At 41.6% G+C, this 23,228-nt stretch overlaps 2 protein-coding genes across 2 annotated transcripts in view; one reads left to right on the plus strand and one right to left on the minus strand.

Moving 5' to 3' along the window:
- Positions 1–1,229: 1,229 nt before the first annotated feature.
- Positions 1,230–23,228, plus strand: part of ST6GAL2 (ST6 beta-galactoside alpha-2,6-sialyltransferase 2) — a 28,625-nt gene continuing 6,626 nt past the window's right edge. The window contains exons 1-4 of the mRNA XM_054188789.1: positions 1,230–2,207; positions 6,588–6,685; positions 9,821–9,922; positions 11,016–11,190. Coding sequence (XP_054044764.1) covers positions 1,262–2,207; positions 6,588–6,685; positions 9,821–9,922; positions 11,016–11,190 — 1,321 coding nt within the window. The 5' untranslated portion in view covers positions 1,230–1,261. The remainder of the gene's footprint in view (positions 2,208–6,587; positions 6,686–9,820; positions 9,923–11,015; positions 11,191–23,228) is intronic.
- The window catches only part of LOC128904446 (pinopsin-like), an 87,453-nt gene continuing 86,503 nt past the window's right edge, over positions 22,279–23,228 (minus strand). The window contains exon 4 of the mRNA XM_054188790.1: positions 22,279–22,506. Within this exon, the coding sequence (XP_054044765.1) occupies positions 22,279–22,506 (228 nt within the window). The remainder of the gene's footprint in view (positions 22,507–23,228) is intronic.

Genomic DNA, 23,228 nt, shown 5'->3' on the forward strand with positions numbered 1-23,228 from the left:
GATCTGTCACTAAGCAGTACCCTGAGTTACATTGCGCTGTAGCAACTGAGGCTGACGGTAACTATGGTTCAGGGAGGTGAACGACAAGGGATATAAGGTATGGCTGAACTTTCTTCAGCCAGGTTTGCCACCGATGCCCACACCACTTGATGAAGCAAGTGAGTTCGTGTAAGGGCATAGTGTGCATGATGGTCCGGCAGTGTGTTAGCGTATTTTCCTTGGAACACAGCCCCCTCAGTCAGACTTTATTTTGTTTTGGACCATGCATCCCTTCAGTAATGCACAAAGCTGTCCAAAATCCCCAGGTATTAGTAGAGCACAGATTTCCAAGTCTAGGTGTGACATTCCCAAACCACCTCCTTTATGTAAATCTCTTGCATTATCCTAAAGGCATGTATTTAGTTAGTTGTGCCATCCATCCCCCTATTTGGAAAATGCAAACCCCTCACACCTTGACGTGCAGAACTCCTTCGTGCCACCTCGCTGTGCATGGAGCATCCGTAGCAGAGCCACAACAGTCGCGCTCTCATTTGGGTCTGATCCTGGGCTGCACTCCCCAGCAAATGATGTGGCCCACTGACGCTGTGCCAGTTCATACCAGCTGAGGAAAAGAAAAGGCTCCCCTCCAACCCAACGGTGTGGTGCTCTTCCCTGCTCCCCCTCGAGGATATATATCCACAGAGCACTGTCTTTCCGGGGCTGGGGGCAGAGGAGGGCTGTCCAGCTGAGAGTTTGTGCTCCCTGCCTGGTCCCTTTGGGGACAGGCTTGCTGGCAGTCCCACTGCGTGAGGACTTGCAGTGGCAGAAGCGAAGACGGCTGATATTGTCCCCACTGCGCATACAGCCAGGCAGTGGTTTTGCTTTTGCTCTGTATAGCAAAAGCTATATGTTTTTGCCCTGTATTGGCTACACCCTGTATAGCAGAGGCAGGCAGGCACATGATCTCCCCGAAGGCAGGATCCAGTGTTACTGTAGAAACTGGCCACCAGCTTCTTTTGTAGCTAGCAGCTGTCACTGTGTGGTTACAGCCAAAGCGTGTCACTCCTACAGTGTCTGCAGGCTTTGGAGTTTGTTTCTGCTTCTGAATCCTCCGTGCTACAGCTTGGAGATTAATTCTGTGCCTTCTATCAAAGCGTGTTAAGATATTTCTGAAATGTATCTGGTTTTAGAGCCATTCTTGATTAATATTTGACGTTCTTTCCAGGTTTCATTTTCCTTCACCAATACTTCAAGGCACAGAGGAGCTGGTAAAGGCATTGCCATGAAACCGAACTTGAAGCAGTGGAAACAACTCATGCTGTTTGGGATCTTTGCATGGGGTCTGCTTTTCCTGGTGATATTCATCTATTTCACAGATAGCAACACTGCTGAACCGGTTCCCAGTTCCTTTTCTTACATTGAAACTAAGAGGCTTCTGCCCCTTCAGGGCAAGCAGAGAGTCATCATGGGAGCCATACATGATCCATCATTCTCTGAAACCATCGATGGGAACGAGGTACTTCTTAATGAAGATCTCTTAGGTACATTTAAATCGGGGACTGGAAGTATTAAGAAATGGACTGATTTGGAAGATGCCTTTAGGAATGAAGATGAACTTTTTCCATCCCAGGTAGGAAGAAAATCAAAAAGCGCTTTCTACCAAGTGAATGACGATTATTTATTTGCTGCTGGTCAGCCTCGGCCACACAACCACCTACAAGAGATAGCAAAATTCATCTCAGCTGATGAGGATAATCCAAAAGTAAATATTTTACAGAACAACTGGAGCCATCAGAGAAGAATGAGGAGGAGGAGCATAAAGCATAGGAGAAGCCAGCTGCTTGACGAATCTGATGACTGGGATGGGCTGTATCCCACAATGTCGAAATCCTTTCTTTACAAGCTTTGGAAAGGGGATGTCTCTTCCAAGATGCTAAACCCTCGACTGCAGAAGGCGATGAAAGATTATTTGAGCACCAATAAGCATGGGGTGCGGTTCAAGGGGAAACGAAACTCCAAGTTGACAGGAGACCAGCTATTCTGCGAGCTAAAAGAAAGGGTGAATGTGAAAACAATAGATGGCAAGGAGGCTCCCTTCTCCACTCTTGGATGGGAAAAGCACGTTCCCCAAATTCCACTGGGCAAATTGTATACACATGGTTTTGGGAGCTGTGCCGTAGTTATGTCTGCTGGTGCAATACTGAACTCCTCTCTAGGGGATGAAATAGGTGGGTGAAATGCATCTGTTCATGTGCATGTATGTGTACATGTGTGTATTCATGTTTGTCTTTCAAAGGGTCCGTTCTTCCCAAGCATAGGTCTGTAAAGCTGGTTGTTCTCTCTTACATAAGTGTGAGCTTTTGGACTTCAGTGAAGCTGTTCCCTTTCAGGACAATATGACTGAATGGAACATCAGGCCTGAAGTCATAATTTGATTCAAAGAAAACAACGATGCCTTCTTATCATATTGCAGCTATAAAGTATAAAGGAGGCACTGGTTTTATCACATCTGCCATATTTGACATTTTGCTGCAACATGTGCTTATTTCTTCAGCAGATTAGAGCCATGTTCAGGTTTTATTCTGCAAAGCTTTATTGTACCTGTCCATGTTTTGTGGTGGCTCACAGAGAAACTGCTTGTGGCGTTGCTATGCCAGACTGAACTTTGTCTCCATGCCAAGAACCAGTAGAGCATCCTTTTCATCTCTTGCATGTTTCGAGTTCAGACACAGAGAATTCAGACCCTTGAGAAGCCTCATGTGCTGAGGTCAAGTCCCCTGACCTCTTTTCCAAGGGTGAATTTAAATGAGTTGAAGTATCTCCTCCCATTCATTTTTCCATTGCTGCGCTGAGTCAGTGAGATTACGGATGTTCTGAGATGTCAGCGTTACACAGAATTCCCCACTCAAAGGTGGGAGTTTTGTGGTAGTTGTTCAGAAAAGGATTGTGGAGCCATATAACTAATCCAGGTCAGGTTTTTTGGTGTGAGTTGTTTTTTTTTTTTCTTTCCCCCAAAATAAGTATTACTACTCATTTTAACATCTCAGTAGTTCTTCATTTTAGTAGTACATGTGCAGTATGCTAAGAGCTATGAAAGAAGGATGAAATGCATGTCTCAAACTTGCTTCTGGAGCAAGAAGAGTTATCTCCTTCAGGTCTCTATAAAAGCCTTTTGATGTGCACTCATTAATCCTCCCATCTTCCAGGACTTCACATCCCAATACCTGCTTCATTGCACTGTATCATCTCTTTGACACAGATGGGTTTCCTTTAAATCTCTGGGATATATTAGAGCTGCTATCATTATCAAACTACTCCAATAGGCTTCCAGCACAGCACGGGTGCCTGGCCTGGCCAGCCTGCAGCTAAAATCACACCCGGGTAACTCCCAATTTCACAGGAAGCCCCACTGATGTAGAAATCTTTGGGGTGAAATAGCTAAACAGTTCCTCCCTGAACTTGGCTGAAACAAAATCATCTTGTGTCACTGCTCCCCAGTACACCCAATTTACACTGGTACAGATTAGTGCTGTACTGGAGATTCCATGGCACACTGTGACATGCTTATATATTTGTATGTTACAGCGTGCACCATGACATATTTGCACACTCAGGTGCAGCCCAGGTGTGGGCTTTGGTGCTTGACGTGGTACCTGGTGCCTAAATGCTCCAGTGTGTACACATTCTCTCGTGACCACTCTCGGCACAGAAAGCTCATGCTGTTCTCTGAGGAATAGCTTTTGATTTAATTGGAAATTGTCATCTGATGCCACCTAAAGGGAGGAGGTGCTCTTCGGTAAGGCCTGCACTGAAGTTTCAGATCTCCTCCTACCTGTTGTACAGGAAAGAGCGTGGGGCAGCAGGAGTCACAGAAGATTTTTTTCTAAGTGTCTTCCAGGCTGTGGTCAGGTAGTTGTGAGCAAGCAGAGAATTTGTCCCAGAACCGGGGGTGGAACACTGACTGCTTGCAACCACGCCAGAAGGGCCTGGTGCAAACCCATGGGTCTTAGTCGTCAGTGCCCCTCCTGGGAAGTGCTGATATACTGGAGACATCGTGCCAGTGTTTCCCATTTAAAATGGAAAACGGAAGCTCCAGCATCTGTTTGTATTATTATTTCCATAGGGAAGAAGTAATGCTTCCCCTGCAGAGTCCAGCTATGATGTGTTACAGCGGAGCTCTTGGCCTCGCCTTTCCACCTCCCCTCCAGTCCTTGAAAAAGTGAGAAGAGTCCAAGCGGGAAGAGAAAGATCAGACTGTTCAAGATGCTGTTTTTCCTTGTGCATGCACAGCTCTAGGAGAAGACTATCCTCTCCCAAAGCTGGCACCAGGACTACCAGCTCTTGGTTGAAAATGCAAGCAGACCTGCCAGTTTGGAAGCACCTTGGGCAGCTCTGGTGGTGCCTGGCACCTGTGCTGAGCTCCTCCATATCCTCTGATATGCACTGCAAACTCAGCATCATTGGGGATGAGTTCTGGTTTTTGGGCCGTGGGCTGTACAGCCTTGGTTGATGAAGTTGCTGCAGGCAAAAGGCTTTTACTATTTATCCTCCCGAAAGAAAAAAAAAAAAGACTTAAGAGAGCAGCCGCAGAGGACCTTTCTCTTGATAGGCCTTTAGCTCCCTCTTCTGTGCTCCTATTAGAAATGCAGACAGAAATGTTATTTTGTGTTCTGCCTTTTGCCCTTCTCTCTCCCACCCCTTGGACTGTTTTTGAATAAAACTAGGCGTGGAAATACTGTGCAAGTACAGCAAAGACTCCCATCGTGATCGTGCAGTTTAATGGGAGACACAGTTATTTTGGCATCATCAGGAAGGGATCTGCGATCAAACCCCAAACTTCTTATCTCTTTAAAATGTTTATCTCACAATGCTTAATAAGATTAAAATCAGTTGACTTAAAATCAGCTGTTATCAGTGTTAGGCTGTAGGGGTTTTTTTTGTGTGTTGTGGGGGTTTTTTTTGTGTGTGTATGGTTGGACTCGATGATCTCAAAGGTCCTTTCTAACCATGAAGATTCTATGATTCTATGTTTCTATTTCCTGATCATGTATTTTATGGTGAAGGAAAGGTGTTTACTCTTGATATGAAGAACCAGCATGAATAACGTTGGAAATGCAGCACACTGCCTCTCAAATTATGAGACATAAAATTCCCATTTCCCGACCTGATTCCCAGTTCTCAGTCAACAGATTGTCAAAAAGTTGTCAAATGCGGGTCCAAATTTATGTTCTTAAGTTCATAAGCAGGTTTCAGGTATAAAGGACCTTTGTTTTTCTTCTCCAAAAATGTGGAGTACCTGGATCTTCTATTGACTTCATGTCCTCTAGCTCCTACACAATCAAGATGCTTATATTTAGGCAGATGAAGGCTAGGTGTTGAGACTAGGGTTGTCCCTGCATAGGGACATAGAAAAAGCCTCCGCTCCTTCTTGGCTTCTGAGGAGTTGGGCTTGGTAGACATTTGGCAAAAACCTGTCTTTTCAGACACAACATGTTTAAGCAGGCAAGCATGGCTGAGATTGGGCTGCCAGCTTCACGTCACACAACATTTTCTTGTCTGGAGTACAAGAAGCGTGGAGTAAAGGTGTGAAAGGGCAAAAGATCCCAGTTTGATGGGATCAGGCCTGAACTCCATTGGAGCATGTTGGTTATCTTTGGAAACTTCTGCTGCCTCTGGTTTTTTGAGCTACAGGCAACCACATTTCAAGTGACTAGAGATAAACAGCTGTATAAACTACCTGTGGGTTAAGGCATTACATGCCCATTTTGGCCTGATCATATTCTCTGCTTCCATCAATAGAAGGGACAAAAGTATACCAAATGGGGGGCCATGGACAGAGACAGTGTGTTTCTGGACAGTGGATATAACGTTTTACTCTTCCTCGCACCTTTTGGGCTTTGAAATCCCCTTAAAAGAAGCACTGGGAGGGTGATTATCCAGCGGAGGCTTGCACATAGTGTCTACCCTTGACCCACACTTGACCTATAGCTGCTTTCTATTCTGCGTGACTCCGAGGTCAACAGCTCGTGGGGAAACTTTGACAGTTCAGCTCTGTTAGATCTTTGCTACCAAGGGTTCCTCAGGTTTCTGTGTGTGAGCAGGTTTGCGGGCTGACTTCCCTACAGGGACTCGTACTGACCTTGAGAATAGGCGTGACTAATAGGTTTGGGGTAGTCTGAGATTTTCAAGTATTATAAAATACTGTGAAGCACAAGCTTATGGTTAAGCATTGTTATTCATTCAAATGTGCAATTAACATGCTTTTGCATGGAGTAATTCTTTGTAAATTTTGCAATAGAAATATCGAGCAATTGTGTGTACTTGGTGTACTAATAACCTTCCCACACTAAGTTTATCCAATTAAGAGAAACATTTAAGTATTGCAAGCTAAATTAATAGATGATTCTGAACTCTTTTTCCGCTGGATTTTAATAATGTTAATAACATATGGCAGATGCAAGAGGATTTTTGTTTGCGCACAGTAGAATGTTTATCATCCTTAGAATATCAAGATTAGGAGAAATAAGTTTTACATTAGATCTTTTTTTTTTATTTTACTGTTTTATATTACTAAGAAAAACAATTTACCTCCTCATTTATGCCCCTAGATTCTCACGATGCTGTTCTAAGATTTAATTCTGCTCCAACACGTGGCTATGAAAAAGATGTTGGAAATAAAACAACCATGCGGATCATTAACTCTCAGGTAAGATCTTCCTTTTGTGCATTCAAGTCAATGTCACTTCCATATGATATGACATTAAATTAATAACTTCTGAGAAAAGTGTTGGGTAATCTGTGAAACAGCTAGTCATTTAACGGTCAGGGTGTGGAGCAGGTAGAAGTTCTCCCTTACAGGGATGTTCACACTGCTGTCAGCTTGGAGCGATTGCAGTAGTCACTTGATAACCGTGTTTCAAAGAATTGGTTTGTAAAGTTTCTCATGTGTCCTACATCTGTAAAGGCTCTGCAGGACGCCAGAGCCGTCAGTACAGAAGACCTTCACCACGCTGCCTCTGGGATCGTCACAAAGTCCAGGCTGTGGGGATCCCAAAGCTCTTTTCTCATATTCGCTGGTTCCTCAATTATTTCCTTGCTGGAAGGTGAAAGAAATGGGAACTAAGTTGTCTTAATACCTAACTTTAGACAAGTCACCGTTCTTGAAAAATTTGCAATGAACTAGTAAAAAACTTAAATGTACACTGGATAATCCATGGAAGGTGAGTTTGTTCATCTGAATGGAAACAGAAGATGGAATTTTCTGCATATGGGTGTCAACAAATAATTGTACATTGAGCTATAGTGACACCTTATGGTTAAGAGTAGTTTTTCAATTTTGAAAAAAACCTGAACTCTGGTCTTGGGCAAACCAAGCCTCTCCTCTTGATGAAATGCAGCCAAAAAGCAACAACAGAATTACAGTGAAATTTTATGACATATTGAAATGGTGAGTTTAATTAGTCAACAGCAGTAGCGTGATTGGCCATGTAGCGTGCTCTACACATTCTGATTCTTGCTGAATGAGAGCAAAATTCTTATGATTTATTTTTTTCTTCCTCTTCTTTGGGTGACTGCGCATGCAAAGTCCATCCTTGGTGCGTGTGTTCTCTCTGTGTGGAAGCTCATGTTCTTTGCCACCGCAGAGAGGACTGTTCACTGTCATTCCCTTCACACTTGTTTTGGAGCTCTTTGTGAGGCTGTAGGGCAGACTAGATCTCTGAAGTGATCTGGGTCAAATATGCCCCCTTTCTTTTGCTCAGGGGAAGAAAGTAGAAATATCTTACTCTGGATTTAGTGCCGAAATTAAGGTATCAGAGAACATTGATCTTAATGTAATTTATTTTTCTTCCTTTTTTTGATTTCTTTTTTTTTTTTTTTGACTGTTCTTTGTTTTACTGTTAGCCTAAACGTCCTGGTTTCTGACCATGCCTAAATTCCTGTGCCGGCCAAAGAGGAGGGTTTAGAAACTTTTATTTAGTTGACTAGTCTCACTAGGCTCCCTGTAGGAGAAGAGGGAAATGCCTCCAGGGACTGAGCTGACTTTATTAGCTCCCCAGCAAATTCAGGGAGATTAAACAGGTAAGTTAGTTGCTCTCTGCTGCTTGCAGCAGGCTGAGGTCCTCCTGGCTCCCAGAGCTGCTGCAGTACGCTCCTGTCAGGCTGGTAATGGAGGATCCCATGGTCTTCTCTGCTGCGCTGTACATTGCTTGTTCTCCACAAGGCCCCTCAAGAAAACACAGGACACGGCTAAAATTCAGGCCAGGTCAGCTCACACAGCATCCTCACAAACATATTCTCACCACTTTTCTGCTCATTCAAAGAGGTCAGAAGCCACCTGTGTGATGCTCTGGCCACTGGCTGAGAAACTGGCCTTTCCCCTCCTAAGAGTGAAATCTGCGCAGCCCACTTGATAGAAGTTGCTTTCCCTGCCAATACTGAAGATGGGTTACCCATACAGGTTACTGACCCTCCTTCCCTCCTCGCTGCTGGAAATTCCTGCATTCAGCTGATGAAAGGGCTGCTGTGGCCCTTTTCTTCCATCGTGTTCTCTGCTGTGAAAGCCCAAAGGATGTGAAGGGAGCAGCCACAACAGATATTGTTATTCCAGAAGAAACTCATCTCATACATATGAATGCAGGCTCACTAAGAGCGAAATTTGTGTGGACAACACCTCCAAAGGACTCTTGCTTACTGAAAGGCGAGTAAGAGCTCCTTTGTGTGATAACTGTAGAACTGAGCTTTTAAAAGCTTGACCTTTTGGTCTGTTTACTCTGTACTCTCAAAAAAGGAGTTTACGTTCTCAGGCGAAAACTGCTCTGAGAAATGGAGCTAGGGATGCTGATGGCAGCACGACTAATTCTGTTCTTGTTGTAGAAGGCTGATGGAAAGTCATTAAGCTCAAAGTTTATGGTAGGAAGAATATTGCTATGGCAACAATATTTTTCTGAAGAAAAATATGCGTAATCAAATATGGCTCATTGGATCCTAAAGGGAAATGAAAATTAGTATGAATTTATTTGTCTGGAATGTTGATTAGTTTAACAGCTGGAGCCAAATTCATGCTGTTTCAACCAATGCTGAAATCATTTGGCTCATTCCTGCTTGGGATTGGATGCACCAGGGATCAGAGAGATCTGGTGAGGCATGGAGAGTCTGGGAAGGGATAAGCCAGCAGGAGTTAAAAGGAAACTTGAATGGGGCTGGAGGATCAGTCAGGGTTCCAGGGGATGCGGGAGGGAGTGTTATGAGAGCAGTAGATCAGAGCAATATGACAGTTACTTCAAAAATAGCCCAATCACATGCCTGTTCCTGGAATTATTTTTGTAAGTATACTGGCCTTCACAGTCATGGTCTAATTTGCCTTTTTGGAGTTGCTGGAAATGAGACTGTCTTGCTGTTGAAATAAGAAAGCAATCAAAATGGGAGGTGGGGGGAAGACATTATCCTTGGGGCCCGTAGCCCTTCAAAGTAAGCTGCTCTGTGTCCAAGAAGAGGATCCTGGAGTCTGAAATACCGGAGCTGCGTTTTCAAGTTCCAGTATACACAGTAATGTTGATATACAATTACGCAGCATCTCAAGTGGTCCCGTCACATCCCTCACAGATGGAGAGTAGTAATTCAGCATACTGCTACTTCAAACTGTCATAAGTGCTGTTTACGGCTAAGCTCATTTTATACGTATATATTTTTTAACAAAACAAGTTGCTTAAAATTGACCAGAATTAAAGCAGAACAAACAGCAGCATAAGGAGGACTGATCATTTCAGAGAAGGATTTTGCCATTTTTCTGGGTCCCACTTGCCTTTAACAATTGTGCAATTCTTTGCATCTGTGTTTGCAGATTCTCACCAACCCAAACCATCACTTTGTTGACAGCTCCTTGTACAAAGATGTTATCTTAGTAGCCTGGGATCCTGCCCCCTACTCTGCAAATCTGAACGTGGTAAGGCGTTTGCTTGCTCTTTTCTTCCCAACCAGTCTGAAAACACTGGAGAAAATGAATGTCTTTAGTACTTCAGTCTCTTGCTTTGCACTTGTCACAATGAACCCCAAAGTCTGTGTTCATCTAAGGAGTGGGGAATGCTATTTTTGCATAAATTGGTCAAAAGCTTTTTAGTAGCCAGCACTTGTACTGGAATGGTCTGCTCTGAAATGCTAGCATAAATGGATGATGGGGTTTTTTTTGATAAAATATTGCTATTTTCACATAACAGTGGGTTTTCTGTGTGCTTGCCAAGGAGGGAACGCGGATAGATTTCAAGAGGAGGTTTTATCAGGAAAGGTGAAGAATTGCAGCCATTTTTTCCCGCGTTCCCCTCTGCTTTCCCAGACAAAATACAACACTCTAATGGAAATCTCTCTTGGCGCCTTCCCCACTTCTCAGGCTTCCTCCCCCCCAGTCTTCCCTGTGTGTCCACTCCCCCACAGCCATCTGTGCCCTGCCATCCGCCCCCTCGCTGAGAGCAGCAGACGTCCATCTGGTTGTCACTGGGGGAGTCTCTGCTTTGGCTAGTGCTGCAGCTCCAGAGGACCAGTTGATCTGATGGTTCTTGGCAAGGGGAGCTCGGGGCTGAGCAGGCTGCAAAGTAGAAAGTAAACCTTCATGTGCTGAACTCCCTTAGCAACAGATGCCAGAGGCTGCCTGTCTCCTACACAAGCTGCCATCAGGCTGCTTCACGTGCTGCTGCTGCCACCAGCAGGGACAGGGACACTTTCAGAGGAAGGTTCACCCCCTCGCCCAGGTCTTCTCAAGGCTCTTCGAACCCCTTGTTTAACGTGGGCCTGTTAGTGGGAGATGAGGTTGGCCCATCCTGCTGCAGTGAGTTGCTTATTGGGAGTCTCTGTATAAAGAAAGGAAGCAAGAATAACCCGGAGTGAGGACTGGCTTCCTAGGACAAGCATCCACCTGCTTTGCTACCTTTGCTTCTGTTCTGAAGAACCTGGATGAAACTAGTTCACATTATTTTGTATGTAGTGTTCAAAACACATTGGATACTGGAAGATTATAAAAATTCTTACTTTTTTTTTCCTCACAGTGGTATAAGAAGCCAGACTACAATCTGTTCACTCCCTATGTACAGCATCGCAGGAAGAATCCAAACCAGCCTTTTTACATTCTCCATCCAAAGTTTATATGGCAGCTCTGGGACATCATTCAGGAGAACACTAAAGAGAAGATACAGCCCAACCCTCCTTCTTCAGGTTTTATTGGTAGGTGTATCAGAGGGGCCTGGTAGACATGTTAAAAAAAAAGTAATTAAAAATTGTGAATGTATACATTGCATGGGGATCAAGTCCATATACATGTACTATTTGTTCTTAGTGCTCTATACAGAAACGATGACTAGCTAAAACACACGATATGAGAACTATGAAATAGCTGGGTGAATTTAATGTCCAACTTTCTTGCCCTTCAGTATCCATAGTATGCATAACCAGATTTATAAAACATACATGCATCTGTGAGCAATTCATATTATTCCATATTAATTTACCTATTGAGAACCTGCTCGATTCTGAAGTTCTTTGTTGGGATCATAGAGCAGAGATGCATCAGACATGCGAATGCATGTGGCGGGTTGTACCGAGAGGACGAAATCACTGATGCCATCTGACAGGCCAAGCTGTATTCCCTACACAGGTCAAGGAATGGGATTTCCCATGCCCTGTCATGGCTTCCAGTGTTCAGTCTGAAAGTGACCAAAGCATCTCCCTTCTTCTTACACTTGAAGGAATAGAGTTGCACTGTATTTTTTGGTCCTTCCTTACTATTTCTTGGGGGATAATTTTGCACTGTTACACAGTTCATACAACATAATGACTTATCTGATGCATAACAGGTCCTGATCATGAATATCTAAAGCACGCAAGTAGTCAGAGTAGCAAGGCAGGGTCTTCCTTGCGCCTGCTTCTAGAGACACAGACGGCAACAGAGCTCCAGGTACCATCTTCTACTTTGGAAACTCCATCCTTTCCTCTCTGACATTGTGATATTGGTCTATGTATTTGCTGCAGGCAGAAAAATGCTCTTATCATTCTTTCTATCTGAATCTGAAAGTGAAGATACCTGAGATTGCATCTGACATGGGAAGGCCAGTTCTGAGCACTTACCCTGGGCTCCGTATACAATAGTGGCATCCCATGATATTGCAGAGCCCACCAAGGGCCCAGCAGGATGACATAAAGCTGTCTGGGAGATGCCCATCTGTGACCTGAGTGGGTTGTGCTTACCTGAAATATATGTGGAGAGAAGAGGAGGCCTTGTGTGTTGGAGGAGGATGGCTTGGCAGTTGGTTACTTCTTGAAGTGAGATAGTTGGAACCTGCTTGCAAAAATTCATAAGGAGCAGTCTGCTCATGTGGAATGATCTCACCAGCAGCATTCATATTTTGCAAAAGCATTTCTTGGAGTAAAGATGTTGTTGATAAAAATAGGTTAACAGCTGCTGATCATAAGAATAGTGAAGAGGATCATTGTGCTGTCAATCCGTACTTCCACCATATATAAGAAACATTTCAAAAGCTTTCTTCGAAGAAGTGGAGTTAATTTCACTGTAAGAATAGAACAGTAATCTTCAACCCCAAATCTAAATGTTCCTGACAAAAAAATATCCTTCAAGCAGAGAATGCTTTGAAAATATCAATTGTTAAACAAGCAAAAACAGTAACAACAAAGGCTGTACAGATAAATATACTCTGTATATACAGATGCAAATTTGGCTCTTTCACCTTTACTGGGAATTTTATTTATTTTGTTCTTTTCCAAAGGAGATGCTTAGACATTTTGGTAATGCTATTATTAGCTTTAAGAAAACAAGGCAGTAAGACAAGCTTATTGGGAGTCATATCTACCTCATTTGATAACTAGCTACTGTTCATATAGATACATTTTAAATATTTTAACAGGGAGAGGCTTCCTATTTGAGTAACCTTACTGAATGGATGTCTATGCATTGCATGCATGTGTAATGGATATAGCACAGAAACTGTGCTATACGCACAGAAAGGCTGCGTATTGTCAAAGGTGGACATAAAGGGCAAGATAAAGCATAAAAAACATAATACAGCTCGGCAGAAATCTGAAAAGTCATGTTGGTCTTTAGATCAGGTATCTCTCAACAACTCATGCAGCAAATATCCAGTTGGAACTGAAGCCGGCAGACACAACTGAGTGCACCTGTATGAAAGGTGTATTCAGAATGTTGTGCTGATTCTTACAAGATCTATAAAATTATTTCCAATAAAATCAATAGAAAGAATGGGTAAATGATGACCATCATAAAATACGAGTGTCTTGATTTCAAGAAGATATGGGAAGATGGCTTATTAAATGGCTGCACTGCTAATACCATTGTGCTCAAAACAGCTACTTGAAGGAAGATAGGCTGTTGTTAAATGGAGGGTGTGAATTTTCACAGGCAGAGGAATCTGTATCCCTGAATCTTAAGCTCTCTAAGGCATGGACCGTAGTGATTCTAATCACTTTATTAGCATAACTTATTGAAAGTCTGTGTGCAATGCTCTGCAATTGGAACGGATACAGACTCTGCACAAGGATCTGGTTTGTCCATATTTACACTGGTAGAAAGTCAGGCAGCCCTCTGTGAGCTGCGGTTACTTGCGAAGGAAGAGCAGCAGTTCCTCACGTTGCTATTGCTGCCAGTAACATGGAAAAGGTGAAAAAAACGGTTCTGGATCAAGTGAAGCACTTTTGTTTCAAGCTTCTTTAACCCTCTTTAGCCCCAGTTTACAAAATTGGACAAATGTATAAGTTAAAACATGGAAATAACAGAATATTTCCTTTCAGGAATGTCAGGAATGTTTTAGGGTGGTTTTAGACTTCTTCAGCAATTACATTTTTCACCTGACAATTGTATCTATTTCTGCCACTTAGCACTATTTATAAGAAACAGAGTCTTCCCAAAGGGAGGATGATCAGTGGAATGTATTCTCACCGTGTTCTTCTGCAGCACTGAGTCACCGTCCTTCAGCAGTGATTGATCTCGGGGGAATCTTTTAACTTTGTTAATAGCTGTATTAAAGTACTTAAGTCACAATATTATTAAGTCTTTTGGAAAAAGGGGCCAGTGGGTCATTTGTGGGGAAGAGGTTGTCTCTTGCATGCTGTGACTTCAGGGGAATGTGAGAGGGAGAAGAGGTAGGGTCTTTTTTCCCTGGTTTCTCCACCATGTGGGACTATGGAGAAGAACATTTTTTGTGCTTCCTTTGGGGTACGGGATGCCCTGTCTCAGCATAACTCCCTCCTGGAGCCACTGCTTCCCCAAAACCCCATATACATGAGTTCTTCACCAGCACGTTGCTGAGGAGAGGCAATGGCACTGCAATAGCTGGTGGCTGGGGTGAGGGAAGCATAGTGCGTGTCCCAGCTGCAGAGGAGGGGAGAGGAGAGGATGGGGAGAGAAGTGTGGCACAGAGCAGGACTGGTTGTGATCTACAGGTTGCATACAAAATAAGGCACAAGTCTAGAATGCTTCAGTAATACCGCATTTTGTGTACGTTCTGTATGTGTACGTTTTGTGTACTGTTTTAAGCCTTTTAAATGTGTCTCTGTTTCCAGCCGCTTCTGAAACGGTAACACACAACACACACACATGCTATGGAGGTCTAAAACCAGGTGAGACGAATATTACCCAACACAGATCAGCTTCCTCCAAGAACAGAGTTTCTCCGCTCCTCTCCATCAGGTTCTAACCTGCAGATGTTCCTCACTTCGGTTTTCTGCCAAACAGAGTGTCAGCTTGTGGCATCCCGTCTGTCCCCGCTGTCAGTCTGCACCTTAACAACGCTACACGCAGACCCGCATCTGACCACAGTCTTTCCCGCTAAATTTGTTATTACTTGAATACTGTTTTCTACCCAACCTAGTGATAGGTGTACATTCAAGACATCGTTGAAAGTAGGCCTGTCAAATTACATCCTGTTAGGTGTTACTTGTAGGGGTATGCCATGTCTAGGAAGGATTGACTTGGCACAGACAAGTCATCCTTTACTGTGGTATTTTGTAGTGGCTCCATCTCAAAGGCTATGAATAATGACCAAGAAAACACAGAGATATTTTTTTTTTTTGTGGGGAAAGGTTCACCAAGGAAAAAAACACCTTTTCTTTTAATCTAGGAGTCTTTTTTTGGCTTGTTTTCTGAGACACCGATGTGGACTTTCCCTGGCTTGTAACTTTGCCTTCTGTGGTATGTCATACCTTAGCTAATGTCACTCCTCGTTATATTTATTCTTTGTCTCCCTGATCTAGTCCTTAGATGAGCTTTGAGAACCTATTCTTGCGTATTTTTGCATCACTTTTTGCAGCTGTCACCTTCATGCTTTTAAACAAACTCTGCACAGTATTCTCATCCCCTTGCATTAGCATTAGGCTATTGCCATGGTGGCTTTTTGCAGTTAAATTTGTTGGTTCATATTTGCCTGAATATTGGGTTTGTTAAATGAGTATTGATATGTTTACATCTCGTCTTGGACTTTGATGTAGCCCATTTTTCTCAGAAGAAATGTAAGCATCCAACCACCACATCTCAGATTTGGATTCCACTGGTGAATCCTAAATTGGCAGTTTAGAAAATGTCACTATCATTAGAGAAGGATTTGCCCTATCTTTTGGCAGCAGAAATAAGTGTTACCTGTTTACTTCCTATTAATACATTTTTCACTGCAAAATATGAACTCAGTCTTCCTCCCATCTTTCTGAACATAGCAAAGCTCAGTTTTTAATTGAGGCTGATGGTGTATAAATTGGCATTCTGCTGTAGAAAACTGTTCCTATACCCTCCTTGGTAGCCTATGTCGACAACCCAGTTCTAACCTTACATTTTTGTCATCTGAAGATCAAGACTAAAACAGATTCCCTGACTCAAGAAATTCTGTGTGGATTGGATGGGATGGTACTTTAGTATTAGGAAAGTTTGTGGGCTTTTAATAATGTCTGGATTATATACAGACTTTTCTATGAAGATTTTGCTCCTGTCCCTTGTTTAGTAACTGGATTTGACACGAACTTCCAACTTACCGTAGTCCATCGGTACAATTTGGTAGCTTACCTCTTCTGAGGTGGCTTTACTTGAAATTAGCTTTTATATACCCTTTTATACCCAGCAGCTTTTGTCTTTTTAAAAAGCTAGTTGAAAGCTCTGACTGTGGTATTCTTGTTTTCTTTTTTTTTTTTTTTTTAACTCCCAAATCAAAATGTGTTCTGTGTAGATTTTTACACTGTAGGTTGTCTGTGTAGGTGGTAGTCTTTGCTATGTGTTGTAGCTTTTAGCGTAACACATGAACTGCGGAATGCAAAATGATAACTAAGCCCAGATTACTTTATTGCGGGGAGAAAGAAAGGCTTGTTTGAGGCTTTACAGTTGACATTACAGATTTAACAGTTATGCGTCATTAATAGTTGATAACGTTATTTTAATCTTCATTTGCATGCATCGAGACAATAGTACAAGCAAGACCGTCATTACACTGCAACATTGGCAGATCATTGTATGACTAAGAACTTAAATTTGAAATGGCTTCAGAGAGCATGTTGAATAGAAGAATGCAGCTGAGCTCCAGCTCTGCTTAGAAAAAATACACTTGCATGAACTGAAAGAAACAATTTGACGTATTAAGAGTTGCCTTTATTACTGTTACTTACTCAGCTGTTTGCCAGCAGTTGGTGGCAGAAAAGCATAGTGCTTACCCTTTGTAGCTCGGTTTTGTTCAAGTACTATGACACAAATGAATAATACCACCAAATACATAAGCTTTAAATTCTTCTTATTCTAATAAAAAGCATTCCGAAATTTGACCATCTCCTACTTCCCGAAAGACAGCGATAAAAAAGCAAACTCTCCTCTTACAGCACCCCAGATCACATAAACAAATCTTTACTATTCTAGTGCAAATTCGAATAATACATTTAAAATTATATGATATTACTGGTCAGCATTTTCCAGTCTACGCTGATGTTGCAGAATATCTTATTGTGATTAATGTACGGCTTTTTGCATTCAGCATTAAGTGATAAATATGTCATTTTCTAGGTCTACTATATAATGCAAGTGTCTGTACATCAAAGATGACAAGTATTGCACAATTTATTAAGCTTAGGCACAGGGCCATTTGTTGACAATTAAATTCTTTAATAAATATTTGGTTTTCTTGTGGTTAGTATTTGTCATACTTCATGAACTAAACAGAGGTAAAACAACCCTTTGTTTTTAGAAACATAATATTTTAAAAAGCCAGAGCTACGTTTACTATATGTTCCAAAGAATAACTGAGGCACATTTGGCCCAGTTTCAAGGAGTGACAGATTTTGCAGCCGTACATGAAATCCAATCAAGAGAAACTATAGAAGTAGACTGACATATAGAAAACTATACATTCTAAATGCTTTATGTTTATTTGTAATGATGTCAAGTGCACATATAATCAAACATAAACTTACTAGCGTGTCTAGCTAAATTCTTTTCTGCAACTAAATTTGTGGTGGTGTGTGAAATGAGACATATTATGAGTATAATAATCAGATTATGTATATTTAAATGTTTTCATCATTTTGTTAAAATGATGCCGAGTTCTTGCTGAATGTTTGAATTACACTTATTATTCTAGATGCTTTCATACAGCATCTGTTGTATTCAGGTATATTAAACTATATTTCATTTACTTGTAAACTAGAGAACATTCTTTTTAAATTAGTGTGCTAACCACAAAGCCTAATTGTAGTGTACCAAAGATGCATGTTGGAAATTTAAAACCTCTTGAGTTATTAAAATTGCCAAGAACAAATTGAAAAACGTTTTTTTTCCCTTTGATTAGAATCCATAGTATATGTTCATTTGTATAAACCATCCATGCAAGGAATTTAATCTTAATTTAATTCTGGTTTAAACATTTTCAGCACAGATTGTAAAAGCTCAGGAGTTTATTTGTGCCAACTGGATTCAGTTTAAACCATACCCAGCACTTTGTGACACCATAGATATCTGTTGAATAGGAAGAAAAAGTAACACATCTTTCTAAGGATTTTGAAATACTAATATATAATATCTTGAAATACATAATACTTTATTAGCATCTAATATTGTACTGTTATAACAAACTTGCAGGTTGACTGTTTCTCTGACAGCCACATCATTTCTTTGTCATAATATATTTTTAAATATTTTTAAAAGAATATTCTATGCTCACAATCCTTTTTTTTTTAGTCCAATGCAATATTCAGAAACATTGTCAGTCAACTATAAAACATTCATAAAGCACACCTTTGAATGGTCTCCCATAAAACAACTTTTCTCCACGCAGGCAGAATTATTTTGCATTTTTCCATTTTCCCAGTTGTAATCCCAATGAGACTTTAGAAAATCCAGCAAAGGTATTAGAATTAAATTAGAGTGGCCTACACAGAAGTGTCTTCTGTTGTGATTTTGAATGTATGGTTGCACCAGTCATGTTTGCCAAAGCTAAAATCATACCAGATACCCCGACTTTTTCCTTTCTATGAAATTTACATTGGTTATTTAAGAGCTAAAAGTTTTAAAGCGTAAGCATCAGATCTGGAAGAGACCAGGTCTGATGATCATTTTCTCACCTGCTTGCTGGTTTCAGAGTCATGCCTACAATATTATTTTTGCATGCTTCTGTAAACTTATGAAAAGATCCAACAGCTCCATTTCCATCCTTGGAGATACTCAGTACAGGGCTGGACGGGACCCTGAGCAATCTGATCTAACTTCAAAGTTGTCCCTGCTCTGAGGGGGCTCTTAACTGCCCACACAATTCCCTTCAGACCCCTCCACAGATCTCATGGCAACCTCGTCACTCAGACTGGCAGTATTTCTGATGGTTTGTACTGGAGCTTAACAGTTTCTTGACCAAATCCCCTAGGCATGGTGGTAATACTGCTACTACTGGATTAATCAATTAATCTTGTTAATCTAGTTTTTACTGAGCTTTTTTACAGCCCACTGATGAAAAGCAGGCTTTGTGTTGTGTCCCATGGACTTCTCCATGGCATTCATTCTAAGGGGTCCTTCACCCTTTTTGATCTTTGCATGCTATAGATAGCCCGTAGGCTTTCCCTTTCAGGTTTTACTTTTTCTTAAGTTGTGCTTGTCTTCTGGCCCGTCCCTAAATACTTTTTAATTATCTGCTTTCACTCCTATTCCTGTACCTTAATCCTTATGAGTGTAAAAGAAGCCATCTTCTCTCATCTTAATCTTTGCACATAAAATTGACTTCTGTACGTGGTCCATGGCTAGGTCAGTCAGAGAGCAGGACTCATGCCACCTAGCTTTAGATGTCTCCAGTGCAGGTCTGTCTTTGTGTTAATCAGCCTCAGCCTTATTAGAGAAAAAAAATAATAGGCACCTCTTAAATATGGCTATGAGACCTGTGTTCCCCTCTACACGTGAAATTTTCATCTTGTCCTGGGAGTGCAGGTAGAACTCATACAGTGGAGGTATCCATGCTGCGCTCAGGCTTCCCCTACAGTCAACAGAAAGAAATGGGAACTTCTGGGGCATGACTTGTATGATCCATTTTTAAATGTCTGCTCTGAGGTGAGTAGACATGCGCTGCTTCCTAAAAGTGTACACTTTCTTCTATTGACAACAAAGGAGCCTGTGATACCTATCGCAGGTGTGGGTAACTGCACCAGTGGGCACATCTGGTCAGAAGAATCGCACCTTATTTTCATTTCTTCTCACAGTGCTCCTGAAAAAAACAATTACGTTATTTTTTCACGAAGCTCCAAAAGTGTCTGACCTGGGAGAGTAGAAGAGAAGGTGCCTGATAGCAACAGCCAGACCCTTTTATTTTCAGTTTCTGCCCACTCACTGGAGAGGAACAACACTTCCAGGGAACAATTCATCCCACCCTAAAGTAGAGAACCAAAAATAAGTCAGATGAATTGTGCCTGTCTCCTGCATAAAGAGTGCTTTAGACCAACTAGGTCAGAGATGGGCATGAACATCTCTATGAGATTAATTGTGTCCCGACAATAAAGTGTTGGGACAATGATTATATCTCATCATGCTCATTAATGTCTCCTTAGGTTGTGTGTAAGCCTGTCTGTGCTGTTTTATATGTATCAATTGTGCATTGACTGAAAACTAACTTAAAGACTGTGAGCAAAGACAAATATTGAAGTGTAGCATATGGAAATTCTTCACCCTAGAGGCTATCAAGCAATTTGGTTTTCATTCATACTGATGATGATGATCATAGAGGAATGCTGAGATATGGAACAAATTGCAGATGATACCGAATCAGGCAATGATGTGAAAAGTACATGGACAAAAGAAATAAGTATGTAGGCATGTACTCCATGGGCAGTACAGGGAAAGGAAGTCAACTTGGAAACTACAGGTTAATACATGTAGGAGGAAATGCAAAGAAATTCAGCCACAGAAGAGAAACCTAGGAAGTGATAATACAGAAAGAGATGTGTAAAGATAACAAATGGGATAACAAATGGGAAGTGAGGTAGGACTTCACAGAGCAGACTGGCCAGCAAAACAGGTTAACAGAAGGAAGGTCAAGTCATCAAGCAGGCAGGTGCATACCTCTTCTTTATCTTTGTGATTATATCCAGAACAAAAATGTTCAAACGTAATTTTAAAAATACTTTGTGGATCATGTAACTGCCAAAAAGCTATTAATAATTTCAAAAAAAATCATAAGATCACTGAAGGTAAGTGGGGGAGAGCAGGGAAGAGGTGGAAACTGAGCTGTGAGGTAGATGAAAATTTAGACAGCTTGGCACATTTATACCTGCTGGATACAGATGTCAGTAACTCACTGCTGTGTTGTTAATACCAAGCAAAGAGAGAAACTGAGTTAGAGTAGTACTAAAAAAGATAGGCTGGAATGTGAGACCCGTAGCCCAGGGAGCTTTGTTGGCAGCTCTGTTGTAGGGACTTAGAAGAAAACAAGCCAGACATGGCATTAGAAAGTAAAGAGAATAAAACCTGAATATATCCTAATACACGGACTGGTGTAAATATCCTCATGGTTTAAACTGCTGCTGTTCTTTTAAAGACGGTTGATTCATGTGTTTTGTGAACTTAGATTTCAGTTTTCAGTAATGGCTCTTACAACACTAGGGCTGTCCCCTGTGAAGGGGGTTTCACATCTTCTAAGGCGCGGGACGGAACTGAACCCATTTATTCCCTGTTTTAGTGAGGAGAGTACTCACACAAAGAAAACAGCTTCTTTTCAAAAGGGAGTGCTTTTTTTAGTCTTTTTTAAAATTTTTTTCCTTCCCTCCATTCCATCTTTAATATAGTGCTATCCCACCTTCTGTTTTTGAATAAAAAACAGCAGGACCAGATCATTCTAAGGGAGAGTTTGGGGTCTGTGACAGCTAAGTGGAGGGACCTACCTCCTTGGGTTCATTGCTAGGTTCCAATGAACTGCAAGACTCCTTGGTAAATTGAGTGTGTAATACTGCATGCCCTGTGATCTCGCCCTTGGGTGATTGGGATGGGAGTGCTGCTTGGTCTCTTTGGCTGGGGTTCTGCAGTGTTAGAGGTGCTAAAGGAGAACAAGCCTGGCACTGACCATTGTTTTTCCCCAGAGTAGATTTTGGGCATTTGAAATGTGCACCACGTCTGGAAGTCTTGGGAGCACTCCCATTTCCAGCAGGACAGATAAGCCTCTGTAGCCCAGGGACACCTCTCTGTGTGGTAATCTCTACTCATTACCTTAGCTCATCTTTCACTTTGTTGACCTTAGACTTCAACAAAAAGATGTGCTGTAAATTAGCTGTCACCACCCAGAAACTAGCCTGTCCAGTCACTGTCTTTCCTCCCTCAAAACATCATTGTCCAGCATGAGCAAAAACTTGAGTGGACTGTCAGAAATTATGGTTATTTATGAGCAACCTAGTCTGAAATCCCAAGACATGTACCAGATGGAACAAGGCAGAAAAGGCAAGGCACTAAACTAGATAGTCCAGTGTGCCTTTTAGATTGATGCTGGAGGACATTGATCCACAAATCACTAAGTACTAAAACTCTACCACTTCGAAGTGCTCAATTAACTAATTTACAGGAAAGTCAATGATATTGCTTCAAATTTTGTCATTATTGAACTATACCTGCAGTGTTGTGGCCATCTTTACTGCTACTAAGGAACTTACAAGAGAGTCCCAATTTTTGTTCTTGACAGTTTTCCTATCCCACAAATGGCAACTTCCTTTATTAATTTTAAGGTTAGTTGGGTAATGTGGCAGTGAAATGAAACACACTTGGGTTAAGGCTTGCACTTTCCATCAGAGCCAATCTTCCTAAGACATTGGTGGTACGGCTTTTGAAACTGGCTCCGGGCCTGGCTCTGGGTGCAAGAGAGAAATCACTTTACTGTCCACTTCTGGACGTGGTTCGTTATTGCACGCGTTTCCACCATCCGTCCTCTGATTCAGCTGGATAACGGTTACCTTGGAGTGGCAGGTGGGCTCCCCATCAGTGGAGGAAGGAGGTTGGCAGTGGAAAAGCTGACGAAAGCATTTGTAGAACTGAAACAACAAACAAAGAATTCTAGACATAGTTGCTAGGCAGGCTACAATTCAGAGCATCTCTGTAACAGCTTGGAGGCAAGGAAACATGGTTTATTAGGCTTGTACTTTTTGCTCAAATAGGGATTAAATATTTTTTCACTGTGAATACACTTCTTGCTGCTTAAGACTAAAGTTCACTTAAATTGGTGGACTTTTCTTTTGAAATTGATATGCTTAGCTTTTCTAAGACCATAGACTCTGTAGAGTGTAAAGCTGTAGAACAATCTTAAACATTTTCAGAACCTTTCATTTATGATAAGAGAAGATTTAATCACAGAAGTAATTGGTTTTCAGTTACTTCACACATCAGGCGGGGAAAAAATCATTTTGATAATCTAATGATACACAGCAGGGAGAACATAAGGTTCTTTTCATTAGCAAGCCATTGAAATCTCTGTGTTCCCAAACTGCAAACTAAACTACAGAAAAATGGCTTTGCTTAATTAACGAACCAAAATAATTTTTTATGTTAATTCATTTCACTTGTGAGATCTACCCCAAACACCTTTGATGCTTCATGATTCCAAAGCTGTTATACAGAAAAAACCCAACAATTACATCAGTAATTTGTGAGTACAAAGTGAGCAGAATTATACAGCTGTCTCCTCTGAGAGCTGACAGTCATATTCAACAGACAGGGATACCAGTAGTGCAACATGTGCTTCAATACATTTTCTACG

Source organism: Rissa tridactyla, chromosome 1 (genome assembly GCF_028500815.1).
Source record: "Rissa tridactyla isolate bRisTri1 chromosome 1, bRisTri1.patW.cur.20221130, whole genome shotgun sequence".
NCBI lineage: Eukaryota > Metazoa > Chordata > Aves > Charadriiformes > Laridae > Rissa > Rissa tridactyla.